Source organism: Bemisia tabaci, chromosome 2 (genome assembly GCF_918797505.1).
Source record: "Bemisia tabaci chromosome 2, PGI_BMITA_v3".
Taxonomy (NCBI): Eukaryota; Metazoa; Arthropoda; class Insecta; order Hemiptera; family Aleyrodidae; genus Bemisia; species Bemisia tabaci.
The window spans coordinates 49,704,007-49,720,362 of record NC_092794.1 but is presented as its reverse complement, the minus strand read 5'-3'; the positions used below and the strand labels follow the sequence as shown (position 1 = coordinate 49,720,362).

At 39.4% G+C, this 16,356-nt stretch overlaps 1 protein-coding gene across 1 annotated transcript in view; it reads left to right on the top strand.

The window, feature by feature from the left end:
• Dop2R (dopamine D2-like receptor) overlaps nucleotides 1-16,356 on the top strand; it is a 521,385-nt gene that overhangs the window by 455,633 nt on the left and 49,396 nt on the right. Inside the window, exons 4-5 of the mRNA XM_019061710.2 lie at nucleotides 39-227; nucleotides 11,155-11,264. Of these exons, the coding sequence (XP_018917255.1) occupies nucleotides 39-227; nucleotides 11,155-11,264 (299 nt within the window). The remainder of the gene's footprint in view (nucleotides 1-38; nucleotides 228-11,154; nucleotides 11,265-16,356) is intronic.

Genomic DNA, 16,356 nt, shown 5'->3' with positions numbered 1-16,356 from the left:
CAGAATTTAATTTTTGTTTTATTTTCTGACTGTTTCAGGCTCTTCGAAAGCGAGCGAAAAAAGCAAGAGCGGTTCGGAAACCGCATTTAGACATGAAACCAGGCGTAGTGATAGAAAATGTTACGCAAACTAGGCAATTAGCAGAAACAACATTAGGTACATCAGTCCTCCTTCCTAGTTCCTCCGTCCTTGAGGAGGGTCCAACGAATACCGGAAGCGGAAGTCAGGTAAGACGCGATTTTTGTCTGTGTTTTTTTCTCGAGTGTGAAACAAATAATTTGATTTACATATTACTTACTTGAAAAACAGCCGAAAGGCAAATGAAACTTCTTTATTTGCATGTAAATCATTGAAAAAGGTTATGTCATCGTTACCGTTTGAATCAAATTCGATACTACGGAGAAGCCTTATGGTATACTAGTAGTAGCGTCCATATTGTTTTTGGACTGTGGCAGTTATCTGGGAACCCGAAGGAATAATGGATTCTACTTAGGTTCTCTCTCGAGTTCCCCTTTTTTGGGAATTTAGCGTATTGCGGCAGTTGTTGCGGGATAATTCCCTCATACTCATTCAGGTGCACACCGACGGAAACTTTTAATAGCCCGCGGAGTCGACGAGAGTCATCTGCGGGTGCAAAATGGCGCATAAAATAGCAATTGTCTCACGATTATCATCCCGCTAACGAATTTTATTACCACCTCAGTTCGGACGGGATCTTCTTTACGGCCTAGGAACTTGGCAATTTTGCGCAAAAATTAATTTGAAAATTTATTTGATTATCTTACCGTGAAAAGCTCTTAAACATTATAACGGCTGGAGGCTCGGCGAGAAGCCGACCATAAAAGTTTATGTTATTTTGGTTCACGAAGTTCGCAGAATTCAACATTTTTTGTTTCTAAAACGATAAGACAAATGTCCGTGACCGATTGGACTCGTTTTAATTCTGATTTTTCCTGAAGCGAGGAATTCGAGTTCACTGTTTTTAATGGAAATTCGGAACTCTTGTCTGTCACTGACCACTTGAGTTTGCACTGTTTGAAACGTTTTTCACGTTTTTTGCTTGAAATTTTGATGGGGAAATATGTATAAGGAGAAGACAAAAAAGAACAGGGAAAAGGAGGAGAAGGAGGAATAGAACAGGTAAGCAGAAAAAGACGAACACGAAGAAAGTGAAGAAAGAATAGCGAAGATCAGGGAAAAGAAAATGAAGAGAAAAAAATTGAAGAAATAAAATTAGAGAGAAGAATAGGCAGAAGAAAACGAAGAAAAAGAATAGGAGGAGGAAGAGGAATAAAAAAGGAAGAATAAGAAGAATTAGAGGAACACGAAGAGGAATACTTTTATACATCTTCCAGGAATTAAAAAATTCAAGAAACTCGCGCTTTGTGTATAACTTAGGGATGCCACTGTCAGAAAATACCGATAAAACCAGGAAATGCAAAGAAAATCCCAAAAATTTCAGGGAAAATGACGGAAATGTCACAGAAAAATTGTTACGTCACCTTTAATTGCTTCCTAGAATGGGTTTAGGGTGAGGGCTTCACAGTACGCCTAAAATGCCTGCAATACCAGGAAACTACTTCGAAGTATGACTTTTTAACCATCTGGTATATCCTCAATCGTCAGGGAGTTTTACCAAAAATGTGTCAGGGAAATCAGAGAATAGTCAAAAAAATTCATTTCCCAAAATTTAGGGCAACTCTTAAGAGTTTAATTGAACATTTAATTGTGATGAACAATGAACTTAATAACACCAATAATGATTGTGAAGAAAGTTATGGGATTCATAACACCGAAGGTGTAATAATGATGAATAATGCATCTGTATGTAGTGCTTCTTTCGCTTTATGACTAATCGTCAGCTTTTTAACCAATAAAATTCTTTATTATTATGATACCTTCGGCGTTATGAATTCCTTAACTTTTTAAGCAACCTTGAAAGTGTATTTTTGTGCCCCACGCATCGCGACGGACCTGCATGGCTGTGAAACCGTACACTGAAAAAAAATTCTCGGCGTTTTTAACAAGATCTGTTGGTACCTTTACCATCTCACTTTTTTTACCAATTATTGGTAATTTTACCAAGACAGACTGGTAAGCTTACCTAAAAACCCGTATTTTTACTGTTTTTCAGGTAGGAATACCACTTTTAATGGTAATCAATTCCCGGTAACTTTTCCATTTCATCTCGGTAATTCTACCACAGTCGATAAAAAATATTGGCGTTTTTACCAAGGTCCAGTAAAATTACCGAGAAAGTTCAACAATTACACCGAGATTCTCTGGTAAAATCACCAATTCCCTAATTGTAATTTTACCAAGAAAAAACTGGGATCAAATAGAACCCTGAATTCTTGGTAATTTTACCCTTTTCTTAGTAATTACACAAAGATTTTTTTTTCAGTGCGTAGCCTCGAATCCATGGTTCCCAACCCGGCGCGGGCAAGGGAGACGAGAACGCAAGTGCAACTTAATTTGTCGGTGAGTTTTGAGCCGGTTGGAGTCGTTGGGCGGCGCCGCTTAAAAGTTGCGAGTTAATCGGCGTCATTCTCGCGAGTCATTAAATTACCCGCCCGAATCTAATTGATGGGGGAAATTAGGTGGAAATTGCAGTTGCAGCGACAACAAAATTTGGCCGCCGTCCCGCTCCGGCTCCGGCTCCTCAAATCCAGGATAAATCCCCCGCGTAATTCCGAACCTTTTAGAGCATTTTAAGGGATCCCCCACCACCCCGCCCCCACCTGCCCGCAGCCACACTTTTGTGAGGGAATTTGATTAAAGTTCTGCCCTTTGTTGCCGGGCCAGGAATCCCATATCGTCGCTCTTCTCTGCCGTGTTAAGAAAGAACGCCGTATGAGCCTTCAGACGTTGCCAATTTTCCTTCGATAAAAACCGAATTTACTGGGAAAATTGTGAATATTTTTTTCCAAGATTTTCAGACAGTTTTGTACGCACTTTAATCCAAAATAACTGAAAATTTCAAGGAAAAATATGCATGAATTTTGTCCAAAACACATGTTTTATAATGGGAAATTTGGCAACTCTCGAATGTTTATGCGGCGTTCTTCCTTAGCACGGCAGTATGAGCTATCAGGCGTTACCAAATTTCCTTCGACACATCACGAATTGACAGAGCAATTAGTGAATATATTTTTTCCGATTTTTCAGAGGATTTCATTCATAATTTGATCTAAAAAGTCAGAAAATTGCAAGGTAAAATATTCATAACGTTCTTCAAAAATTAATATTTTCTGAGAAGAAATTTGGCAACATTTGAATGCTCATATGACGTTTTTCCTAACCACGGCAGTTCTGGCGTAAGGGCGTATTCCACGTTAGCCATGTTTTACATGTGAATCCATGCTTTCTGGGGCTCCTATGCAAATAAAGATACGATTTTACGTCAGAGGGACGGGAACTATGTCTCATTCTGTCGTTTTCAGTACGGAAGAATGTAACTACATCTGTACTGCATTTGGAACTAAAATTGTTTAGCTCATTTTAGAAAAAACGTATGTGCCATTAGTTTCTCTATGTAGGTCAGTGCCTTTACAGATGGGTTAGAAATTTTAGTTCCTTTTTGTCAAATGACGTCCATTCTAACGTTGAGAAATGTTCATTAGCTAATGGGTCAAATGCGCAATTTAAAATTTTAAGTAGTTCGATTTTTCGTAAACTTGGTCGAATATGCGATCTTTACCTACCGGAAAGGATTTGACCTAATCACTATCAAAAACGTTTCCGCGGATCGCACTACTTGACAACACTGCATGAATGCTGAAACTACTAGAATTCCGACGTTTGTGCCAATTGTGCATGCACAAAAATCCTTTGAACTCCAGTAGTTGCTATCGAATACTGTGATTGAGATAGCTAGAGAGCCTTCAATTGTTTGTGTATGCAACCTAGACATCCCCAGAGCACGAACAGTCGCATCCGAACGTGAAACATATTTGACGTCATTAATTTGATAAAACAATTTTGTGCCCGTTTCTCATTTGCCTCGTGTGAGTGGAGCTTGGAAGTAAAGATAAATAAATAAATAAAAATTAGGACGGCAACTTTGCCTAAAAGCTCCCCAGTGGGAAACAAGATCTCGTAATAGGAGCTCCTTTATTACCGAAAGTGGGGTAACGGCTAAAATTTGTCGGAAAGGCTTCGCCTAACGAGTCCAATTTTACATGACAAGTCGCTGCCTTAATCTTCCGTCTCAAACCCTCGAAATAAAAATTCGGGTAAAAAAACCGAAGCTCCGTCGATGCAGTCTCGATAGCGAGTGCAGCATAAATCTGAGTCTCGGCGTTGTCACACCTCAGTTTATAATCATTCCCATGACATTTGTCCCAAAGAATTGTGATCTTAATTTTCAAAGTGGGCTTTCAGCAATTTTGAAAACGATTCAATAGTTAATTTTTGAATTATCAAACGATTTGTCAAACATCCTCAGTATTTACACCACGATGTCGTAAATCGTGCTACGGGATTTTAACGTATAACATGATGTGAATATCGAGGATATTTGACAAATTGTCATAATATCTGAAAATTGGACCGCGTTTTGCAGAAAGGAACCAAACCACATCAGCCATTGCCAAATTTAACCAGGCAATTTAATTTCATGTAAGAGCACGTTTGTGCGGATTCCTTTGAACATTTTAAGGACTTCGCAAAAAATTCGCTGTAATTTGCTCAAAAATCCGTCCAACCGTTCTCATGTGCATAATTAAATTGTCCGATTAACATTGACAAAAGCTGATGTGGCTAGGTTCCTATCTGCTCAACACGACCCAATTATTAATTAATCGTTTGACTTTTAATAATTTCTCTAATGCGTCAGGAGGCGATTTGCGATATTCAGTTTAGACGTACTTTTGAAGTTGTTACAAATTTTTTTTCAATCAAATCTTGCGAACAATTAGCCCACTACAGCCTGTGAAATAAGCGATGTGAAATAATTCAGTGAAGTTATGAGTTAGTGTAATCTATTTTATTTATTAAAAATTCGAATTTTAATAGATTTTTTCAACATCGAATTTTTGTCTCCGAATTGTAACTGAAAAAGTAAACAAACAAATCACTTGGCATTCGCATTTTCAAAAAAAACAGTCACATGATTACTTGCGAATCAAGAGAAGTCATTTTAAGGAATTGGCCAAAGAAAAAGAAATTGAAAATCCGTCCATCAGATTTTGAGAAATAGGTACGAGAATTGGTTTAATTTTTACTTTCTACGTGAAAAACGACCGTCTTTCCTTCTTCTTTTGGGTCGAAATATTTTCTGTAGAAGGAATGAAAAAGAAAGTCTATTGATAGTAAGAGCACTTTTCAATTTTTGAAAAAAAAAGAAAAAAAATCTTGGTTCCTTTCTGCTGAACTGGATCCGAACCTGAAGGTGACTTGCAGCGCTACTACCTTGAGTTTTTAGACCACGTTAAGCAGAAAGGAACCAAGCCACATCAGTTTGCGCCAAATTTAATTAGGCAATTCCATTTTTACCTGAAAGCGGTTATGCAGATTTTATTGCAAATTTCAGCGAATTTTCTGCATTGTACGAAGCGAATTCCTCATAATTTTCAAAGGAATCCACACACGCGTTCTCTTGTAAAACGTTAAATGGCCCAGCGGGCTGATTGTTGACATTGATCGACTAAGAAGACATGAAGAGTATGGAATGTATAGAATGGAGTTGAAATGAGTGAACTAAAGGGTGTTTCATGGGTTGCCGTAAGTTAGTCTATTGCCTACCTCCTTTGTCCATTGCAACCACCCGCTTCCGCCACTAGGACCCCTCTATATCCTTTTTGTCTTCTTTGTCTATAGCTTTGTCTACCAATTTCAACAATCAGCCCGCAGTGCAATTTGGCAATAGCTGATGTGGCTTGATTCCTTTCTCCTAAACGCGGTCCATTTTCGCTAAGTCCTTCTTCTTATTAGCTGGCAACGAAGCCTGGCGACAAGACGACGTGAGAGAGGAGGCCAACACCTAATTTTAAAACTGTTGGTATAATTATGCAATAATTCACGGTGGAACCACCGTAATGAGCCGCGGAATAAATCTTGGCCGCCCTTGCCGAAGCCCAAACGCACTTCCCTTCCGGCATCGGCGCCCCCTCCGTATGAATCTTGGATTTTGTCACCGTACTCGCGAGCCGCACAGCGCCGCGGCGTCCAATTTATCTGGACCCGAATGAGGGCTGCGCCTGAAATCTGTTTTCCATTGTGACCGACTCCAATATCTTTCGTCGACAAACCGCGCGCACCCAACATTGTTGTCCAATCTAACTTGCATGTAGGGCCACGGCAAGAAAAGAGCACGGGATTGTTGGAAGATATGGACATCTTCAATCAATAGAGAATTTGCAGCTGTCAGAAATCGTGTTTAAGTGGAAATTACTGAGTGGAGTGAACACGAGGATGCTCTTGGTTTCAGAATTGAAATATAATTAGAGGAGATATGACAAAATGATCTAATCTGCTAAAATACATGTGTTTAAATGGGGAATGCCGCCAGATGACGTCACTGGGCAGTGCATTTTCTCCTTTTTAAATCTATTTTTTACTATTTCCCATATCAGAAAAAAATTATAAAAAATTCTGTGAAATCAGCTCTTCAGGCACTTTCAGATGAAGCAATAAAAAATGTGCGTGCAAATTCTCCATTATGGTGGTATCCCAATTGATACCCAATGTAATTGTACCCCAGCCAAGGATTGTGTGATTACTACCTTGTGCATTTATTATCTGAAAAAAAAGTTAAAAAACATAGCGTCCGTTCAGGGCTCAGAGACCGAAATTTCCGGGTGCTGGAGCCGTATCTTCGATTGCTCCGGGTGCTACGCCCGTAACTTTCGGCCTCTGAGCCCGGAAAGTGGACGGTATGTCCATACAGCCCGTAAGTACGGCTTCCTCGGCCGGAGTTTTTTTCCAATGTCGGAAGATGAGCCGTCAGAGACAAGAAACCCTCCAGTAGTATCTTGGCCATGGTGGAAGCTTTTACTTTCGGGACTTCAACATTCTACTGTTGACTTACCTACGTAGTTGATGTTTAACAACGCGTTGGCAGTTTCGTTTCGCAAAAAAGCCGAAAATGGCCGAGGTTTGGGAAACTTGTTTGGCTCATGACGTGACCCAAAGCTCATCATCTACCATGTAGGTAGGTCAACAACCGAAATTAGGGTGATGACTGCTGCTCCCTTATAATTGCCCCTAAGAGACAGCTTCCACCTGTCGCCAGAAGGCCAGTGGAGGGTCTCTTGTCTCTGTAAGCCGTTGATTTGAACCCCGAAACCTTACCTAATACCTAATTTTTTGGCGGTGAAATGTATGGTTAGATTGTGTAGCCTCTTGAAGAGAGGATCTGTCCAAGAAACGACTTTGAGTACGGATCTCATGATTATGGTCGGTTTTGGTTCCTTTGCTTCGGAGTGGCAACCTTAAGGAGACGAACGGGAGAGATGTGAATCAGAAGAGACGAGGCATATGATTTGTTCCTAAGCCGCGGCATTTGTCAAAGAGCAAGATAAATCTCCTTTTCGAATTACGCCGCAAGATCAGATAAACTTATTCGGGTTTCCTTCCGCATTCTGCCCCAATATCTTTAACCTCCGGTGCCCGTGAGCCCGTGACGTCAACCCTTTCGATGCCAAATCCGATTTGCTCCTGCTTGATAGTCTCGCGCCAGCTATGGCATTCCGTCGAGTGAAAACGTAAAAATGGCCCAGATCATGCTCCGCCTTTTATCGGTCTCCATCTTCGTGCCAAATCCTTTACAGCCAAATTTAAGCTCAATAGGCTGTAAATGAACGTGTTTCTGCTAAACGGAACTATGTGCATTGAGACATGAGCCCTGAGACCCACTGGAATATATGAATAACAGGGCTCACGTCATCATGCACATAGTTTCGTTTGGCAGAAAAACGTCCAAATAGAGAAGGGGCATTAAAACATGTTCAAATGATTAGTATATGCAAAATATGGAGAAAGTTTAAAAAAAAAGAAATAACGTTTTCTGGCCGACAAGGGGTACGCTACGCTCGTCAGATGTATAGGAAAACGCAGTGGGCTGATCATTGAAAGTCGGAGCTCAGCCGTTTCAACCACTAGGATCACTCCATTTTCCCGTCGTCTCTCTTATCTATAGCTTTATTCATGAATTTGTCTATATCAATTTCAATAATCGGTCAGCTGCAGTTGGTTTCTTTTCATTAAGATTGATTTCACAAATGGAAAATCTGAGAGAGGACCTACGGCAGTTTTGAATAAAATAATAAACTCGAGGTTATTTTTCGCAGAAAAAAATTAGTTATAACGAAAAGTCTGCCATCCCGCTGACTGAGTTATGTGCTAGGGAATTTGTACATTTGTATGTGTTTTAAAAAGGCTGAAATTCTCTGAAGAACGTCCCGTCTCGATACCTATCATCAATTTAACACCTCCTATGAAAAGAACGCGCTATAAAAGGATGAGTTTCGTCAATGAAAAGGGGGCTCTCAAATTAGCGGTTCCTTTCGCGCCTGCTTTCTAGTTATGGCAAAATATCTGCTTATTTTAGGACCAAGAATTTTCCGGAAAACTAGAAAAGAAAAATCGTCATATAATTTTCAATTAGACATCATTTTGCCAAAAGGAACCAATATTTTGGGCTGATTTTAGAAAAATTATGTGGGCTACATTTTGCAATTATGAACTGCTAATTTTGAATCACTCACAGAAGCAACTATTGATACATACGTTGTTGGTAATGGGCCAAAAATGGTAGTACCTCCTTGCAAAATGTGGTCCATATATGCCAATAGTTTCCCTTTGCAGTTAGGTGCCCATATGGATGGGCCGGAAATGGTATTTCTTTATTGCAAAATACAGTCGAATTATTTTTCATATATAAGCACAGAAACATGATTAACTGGAGTTGGAACCGTTTTTGTGCTATAACTGATTGAAGAAGACTCTTATTTTCTTTAGAGTGGGAAATTAAAGTTTTCGTGACCAATGCCAACGTCAATATCTTGGTTGGGAGTAAATTTCAGTAATTTTCTAAGGCTCTCCGTAAAATTTTAAGGAAGGTTATGGATGTTTTTCTTTGAAAATTTTAGATACTTCAGATTGAATAAAGAATTTGCTCCAAATAATGTTATCGTTTCATCTAAGAGTGCTTATTGAGGTTAGTTTGCAGTATTTTTCATACTTCTCGGCAATGGAAAATTGTAAGAAAGTAGGTTTAAAAATAAGAAAATGCGCCGACTTGTGACATCATCTGACTGCATTTCCCATTGAGACACATGTATTTTAACAGATTAGGCCTTTTGCCATATTTTCTCTAATAATGATTGGTAAATTTAAAAACCAAGGGTTTCCTTGTGCTCATTTCTCTTGGGAGTTTTAATTTTAAACTTGAAATTCACAATAATTCAGACACCTGAAAATTCTCCATCGTAACCAAAATCGTCTGAAAAATTTGAAGAAAAGTATACAAAACAGATGATTGTGATACAAGATTTTCCCCATCAATCCAGTTTTTATTGACGGAGAAATGGCAACGTCTGAAAGCTCACACGACGTTCTTCCCTAACACAGAATACAGGTACTCCACAAAATCGAAGTCCTCTGTTCGGAATTGGCGCCTTTTCCCCCGTCAAACGTCAACGCTGTCGAGTTGTCTCTCTAAATGATTGATCGGCGAATGTTGGCGAAGCCGGGAGCATTGCGTAATTTCAATTGATGCGACCTGCCGCCTCGCGGAACCGCATTTATTTTCGGTCGGCTCCTTTCAATTTTTTTAACGGCCCCCGTGCCCGCCCCCGGGCCAGAGGGGGCGACAGGTGACGTTTCAATTGATACTTTTCCGAGTGTCGTTTACCATTCATCGGACGAAACACCATATGAAATTTCGGGCGTTTCCAAATTCCCTCAGAAAATATATGTACTTTTAAAGAAAGTTATGAATGTATTATCTTTAAATTAAAAGTAATTCTATATTCAGTTGCGAAAAAAATCCTGTAAAAAATTGAAGAAAAAAATGTCATCTTCCCCTAGAAATTTGTGTTTTATGAAATTAAATTTGACAACGCTTGGAGAGTTATACGACGTTTTCCTTAGCACGGCACTGATGATCGAACGTGGGTTGTTTCAATTGATATTCCTCCGAGTGTCTCTTAGCATTCATCGGATGAAATGCCGTATAAACTTTCGGACATTGCCAATGTTTCCTCGATAAACATTTATTTTTGAGGAAAACAATGAATGTTGTTTCAAAAATAATCAGACATGCTCGAATCCGTTGCGAACAAACTTCTCTAAAAAATCAGTAGACAATGACATGTGTTAAAGCTAATTAAGCTTCAAGCAGATATGCCTCCGTGGTAACAGAGTTCTATATACATACGCATTGTAACGCTATAAGCCCGTCTGAATAAAGTCATATCCACAGTATTATTATGAATATTATTATTATGAAGTTGAATAGTTATTCAATAGTTCTGATTGTTGCTAAATGTAAGCAATAGAATGGTCACCTCGTCATAAGAAGGTGGTAAAATAGTGTTAGGTTCACATTATTTTGCGGAGAAAGCGAGGTCAGAAATTTCAAAAATTTCAATTAGATTAAAACACTTTGAGCTATAATGCTACCATGTTAAGGAAAAACGCTGTACGTGCATTTGAATGTTGCCAAATTTCCTCTCAGAAAATATTTATTTTTGAGGGAAGTTATGAATATTTTCCATGGAAATTTTCAGACACTTCAAATTTAAATATGAACAAAATTTTCTGTTAAATTTGAAGAAGAATATTTACAGCATTTCCCCAAAAATACATGATTTCTCCAAGGAGTTTTGGCAATGTCTAAAGGCTCATCAGGCGTTTTTCCTTAACACAGCAGAATGAGCATCAGTATTTTTCAGTGTTGTTTCTTGCATAATGCCTTGTTCACATCGAAATTCGTATTTCATTGAAGTAAATATGGACGTATTTCTACAAACGGAACTAAGTGCATTATGACGTGAGCCCCGTTACACATATATTCTTATGAGTCTCAGGGCTCATATCTTAATGCACATAGTTCCGTTCGACAGAAATACGTCAATATGTCAACATCTGAAGGCTTATATGCTGTTTTTCCCTAACACCATACTGATGATTTGGCGTGGGTTGTTTCAGGAGGAGGAGGAAGAAGAAGAAGAGCGGTCTCCCGGCTCTGACGATTGTCACGTGATCCATAATGACAAGTCTGCAGAGTTCATCCTAGCCACGGTCGTCGAGGAATCTGCGTAAGTCCCCTTTATTATTCTTCTTTACATTCTCAGTAATGACGTCACTTTTTGATGAATAACTGGATGACATGGAGCGAGAAGGGACTTGAGTTTGTTGATTGAAAGAGGCAGAGTCCGCAAGGGTTAAGAGGTTGATACAAAAAACGACAAAATCGGTCCATTTCATTCGGGCCATTCCTACCCCCCCCCCCCCCATTTGGATCTTCTTGATTTTTCGTAAATAAAAGAGTACTATGGAGTATCTTTTTCCAAATTTTAGTCTTTTTAGCCTCCAAAATTTTTTGCAGAAAGTGGGGGAGGGGAAATATAGTAAAAAAAAACCAGTTACATACATTGCTTCATAACTCTGTGTAAGATATCGACAAACGGGTTGCATGGACCACTTTTGAATAGAATAAACTTTCGCACGAGTATACATGTTGCATACTTACCTTGTCTAGAAGGCAGGATAATTCGATCCGGACGGATTTGAGACGAAGAATTCACGTTCGTAATAGTGTAAATTTTTCATTTTTATTTTCGCCAAAAACGCACATATTGTTTTCTATATTGTGCTGATGGCTGGTGTCATCCAAATACAGGGTGTCTACAAGTCCGGAATTTCCAGAAAGTCCGGAAATAGCACTGATTTCTTAAGGGTGGCTCGGAAGTACTGTATAGTGCGGAGATTCCACATGAGGGTCCGGAATTTTTTTCTTCATACCACACGAGTGTTTTAATAAAGCCTGGAACGTATGCAATCCCGTGCGCGTCGAATCTTAGAATAGTGTGTGCCCACAAGATCGCGATTGTGCAGTTAGTCAATCTTCAAGCCACCAATGAAATTTATTTTTACAATTTTGTCACAATTCGAGCGAGAATTCCAATTTTTTTCAAATTTCGTCAACTGAAGGCATCGAAGGCACATTTTTATATCTCTTTTTCGAGAAAACGTTTCCTCGTTTACCCTAAGGGCAGGCAAAAAAATATTGTAAAAAGCCTCATTCAATTGTTGGCATGCTCTCCAGGGACAAGAGGCAGGGACATACGTACCTTTCCCAAGTTTTTCAATTCTATATATATTTTTTTATCTGCTCGACGGTGGCCTACGATGGAGAGTGTGGCACGCACGGCACGCCGTAAATTCACGACAAAATCTGCAAAACTTTGGCCCCGAGGGAGTTGCGCAAGTTATCCACTCCCCGAGGGTGGCAAAAATACACGTGATCATGAGACGGAGAGGGTCGGTCTTGGCCTTATCGCGCGAAAAAAGGGCCGAGCTTTTTACTCGCAGAACAAAGAATGCGGTGATCCCGTGCGTTGGGAGCGATAATCTTCGTTAACCCTCGCCGTCCGAGAATATTTGCAGTATTAGCATTTGTCCTTTCCTTCGTTGCCAAGTTCGAAATTGTACTTCAATTTGCAATAAAACACTTCAGCAGAGTGTCTATAGGTCAAGGAAACCGGACACATCGGGGAATTTTCCCAGTTTAAGGAAATCAGCGGAAAGTCAGGGAACGCTCTGAAAAAGTTTCGGAATATCATCCTGAAACTTAGAATCTGAAAGAACATCAGCGCTGTCCGCCCAAGCCTGTGTCACACAATCAAAATACTCCATCAAAATGTCAAGGGCACATGATGCTGTGCTGTGATTGGTCCGAGTCATCGCGAATAAGCCAATCACAACACCTGACCTTGATATTTTGATGGCTAGCTTTGATAGTGTGACACAGGTAATAGTCGAACTAATGACTGTATTCATGGTCGTTCCTTGAATGAGCTTCATTTTAAAAATTAGAACTACAATTCCTTCCTCATCGGTAAAAACGTTTATGTGCGCATGGAAACTAATAATACACACGTTGTTTTTAAACTGAGCCAGAAATTGTGGTTTCGAATTGCAAAATCTAGTCCAAATTAGGTTAGGAGAACAGCTGGAGAGCACTTTAAAGGAAAATACAGACGAAAAAATAATCCATTCCTGCGCACTGGCTCCCTCATTATAACACGATTTTCATTTTGACGCGCCTTCAATTCTGCAGGATACCTTTTGCTTCAGTTAACGAGACTAAGAACTTAAGCGTTTCATTCAAACCAAAGTTTTTTCCTCGTTTAAGGTGTGAAGGAATTTTTAAGTTATCAGGCAACAACGAGCACGGCTTAAGGTTTGTTTCTTTTTGTCCACTCACTTAATCCTCACAAGACCCACCACGTCCCTTCGCTCATTGCTTAAACGCACCGTTGCCACTTCAACGATAAACGAACGTATCCCCGGCATTTTCAGCAATAATTAGGTGCGTTTTTCTTCTAGTTTGGCAACATTCTCGGAAGATAACCCGTTCTGCTACCGAGCGAGACTGACCTTTTGTCCATTTTACTACTTCACTAACTGTTTAATCCGCGCCTTGTCCCGTTTTAGCTGATTCAATAAAGTGAATATTAACTTCTTTTCACTTTTAACCATGCTTTTTTTAAATTTTTTCTCGCTGGAGGCCTTGTAAGAGCTTTCATCCTGCCTATTCCTTTTTTTCTCTCTTACCTCTCCCAGCTGCCAGTGCCCTGAGCATTTTTTCATGTTTTTGAAGTAACGCAGATGATGGTAGCCGAAGAGGGTGTTCATTGAATCTATTTTTCTGATTTACCCACTCGGAGTAATTGAGAAGGATTCCTGGGTACTGACACTTCAGCGTTCGCCCTGCAATGTTGCGTACAGGGTGTCCCACAGTTAAATTATTAGTTCTCAGTAACGTGATCTACGAGTCAAGATAAGACTCCAGTCGAACTTCTGTTCTCCAGATTATTGGGTTAATCGTCCTTTTTTCTTATTTTTTGCAACGGTAATTGGCCAAAACAAGACTACTACTCATAATGTGTGTTTATTTTTCAGCGGAGTTTAAAAAAAAACAAATTAAAAAAACGAGAACTCACCGGAAAATTTTAGGGGGACTAGATTTATTCTTGAAGAAAATCTGGATTCTCCCTTTGAACGCCCAGAAATTCTTCTTCAAACACTCACCCATGGTCTTAAATGGACGTATTTATGCTAAATGGAACTATGTGCGCATAGGGTTTGCGTGTAACATAGTTCCTGTTAGCATAGATATGTCCAAATGAGGTTAGGATTGTCTTGACCATATAATGACGGTATTATATCAATAAAGTTTGTGGATGTTCCCCTACAAAACACAATTACCGCCCTAACACCAGAATTCTTTATCACTCTATATTAATTAGGTACGAATGGACCATTAGAGAGGGTTAGAAGAATTTTATAAGCCAGGAGTTTGAATTTATGCACTGAAAATCGTAGATATCTTGGTTAAGCTAAGTTACTTTCAGTGATTTTCGTTGTACAAATCGTGTTCTACGTGAAATTTTAATGAGTTATTATCAGCCATATTGCTTGAATTCGTAGCTCGTCTTGTGATCCATCTAGATCAACAAAATCTAGGGTGCTTCAATACTCAGGCCAGAAAAAACACTAAAAAACGTGCTGCCCGATTTTCAACAAGGTAGTTTACTGCTGGGTTCACACTATTTTTGCAGGAAAACAAGGCCAAAAATTTCAATTAGAGTATACAATGTCTGAGCTCTAATTGAAACTTTTGAACTTTTTGGTCTCGTTCTCCCCGCAAAAAAAAGTGCGGATCCAGCACAATTTTACCACCTTGTCTAACCCTTAAACACCCTGTATTTCTCGACATTGCCTCAGATTTGAGCCGTTATCGAGGTTGCTTCTCGGACCGCGGAGGGCTGAAGAATTCGTAGAAAGAGCTCCTGAAATATGCAGAAGTTCCGGGGTGAATGGGAACGAGTTCTCCCTCCTCATCACTTCTCACCTCTTGGATTCATGAGGGTTTCATTCGAATTCATCCCCCTCCCCTTTTATCCCCCCTCCCTCTCACCGGGGGCGTAATGAAGCGGTTGCTCCCGACTCGTTAAGGCGTTAAACTGCCTATTAAAAACCTGCCTCTTCGGAGCCCAGCCGATGTTAATTGGACTTTAATGACCCCGCAGTCTTGGAGGCTTTTTATTTTTAATTTTTTTTCCTTCTTTTTTTTCTTGTCTGAATTCTTCGTTTTTTTGCTGCCCCGCAGTCATCTTTATTTCCCTCATTAGGATTTATAAGTCGGATAAATCATCCTCCTTACTGAGTTTTTTGCGGTTAGCGTTGTCACGTTTGGCGGAAAACGCTGTCTTGCTAAGGAAAAACGCCGTACGAGGAGTTTCCTCACGAAATATACTAATAAAGTATAAATTTTAGAGGTGATTGATACATATTTTTCTTTCAAATCCACAAATACTCTAAAACGTTTTTCGGGTAACAATCTCTACCCATTGTATAGAAAATTATGCTTAGTTTACCAGAGAACACTGGAAAAAAGTCGCTTGGATCTAGAGTCCAGACTCTTAATAACATTGACAAGAAAAGGATTGCATTTTGCAAAAAGGAACCACTAGCATTGCAATGATGCTAAGATTGTGCAACTTCATCCTTTGCAATAAAATTGCGGAAAACGTGAAAAACTAAGAAATTTAGATGGTAATTTTTGTCTTAAATTCACAGTTTTCAGCGAGTAAAATAGAAACTATTAATGGATAATCGGGTTTTTCCTCCAAGACAAAAGAAGTTGCACAATCTTAGCAACATTGCAATGCTAGTGGTTCCTTTTTGCAAAATGCAATCCAAAAAATACTCATCAACCAATCCGATTGTTCCTTGAATCGAAGAGCCGAGCCTCTTGATTTAAGCGGATTTCCTTTTGATTCAAGCAAAAAGTCCGATTGAATCGAGAGTATATTTTCTTGTCAATGTTTTTAAGAGTCTGGACTTTAGGCCCAAGCGACTTTTTTTTTTCAGTGAATTCGTGTTTTATCAGAAGAAACTTGGCAGCGTTAGATTGTATTTACGGAATTTTCAGCCGCGTTACGGCTATGAATGGATTTTGGTTTCAACCCATTGCCCTTTTCCTCTAGTATTAACATGACAAAAAAATATCTCGTCAAAACGTAACTGAACATGAAAATTTTCCTCTATCGTAAAACATATCGAAAATGACTCGTTGCTCGATTTGACTAGAGTAGACTTTGGTTTACCAAGTGCGAGAAG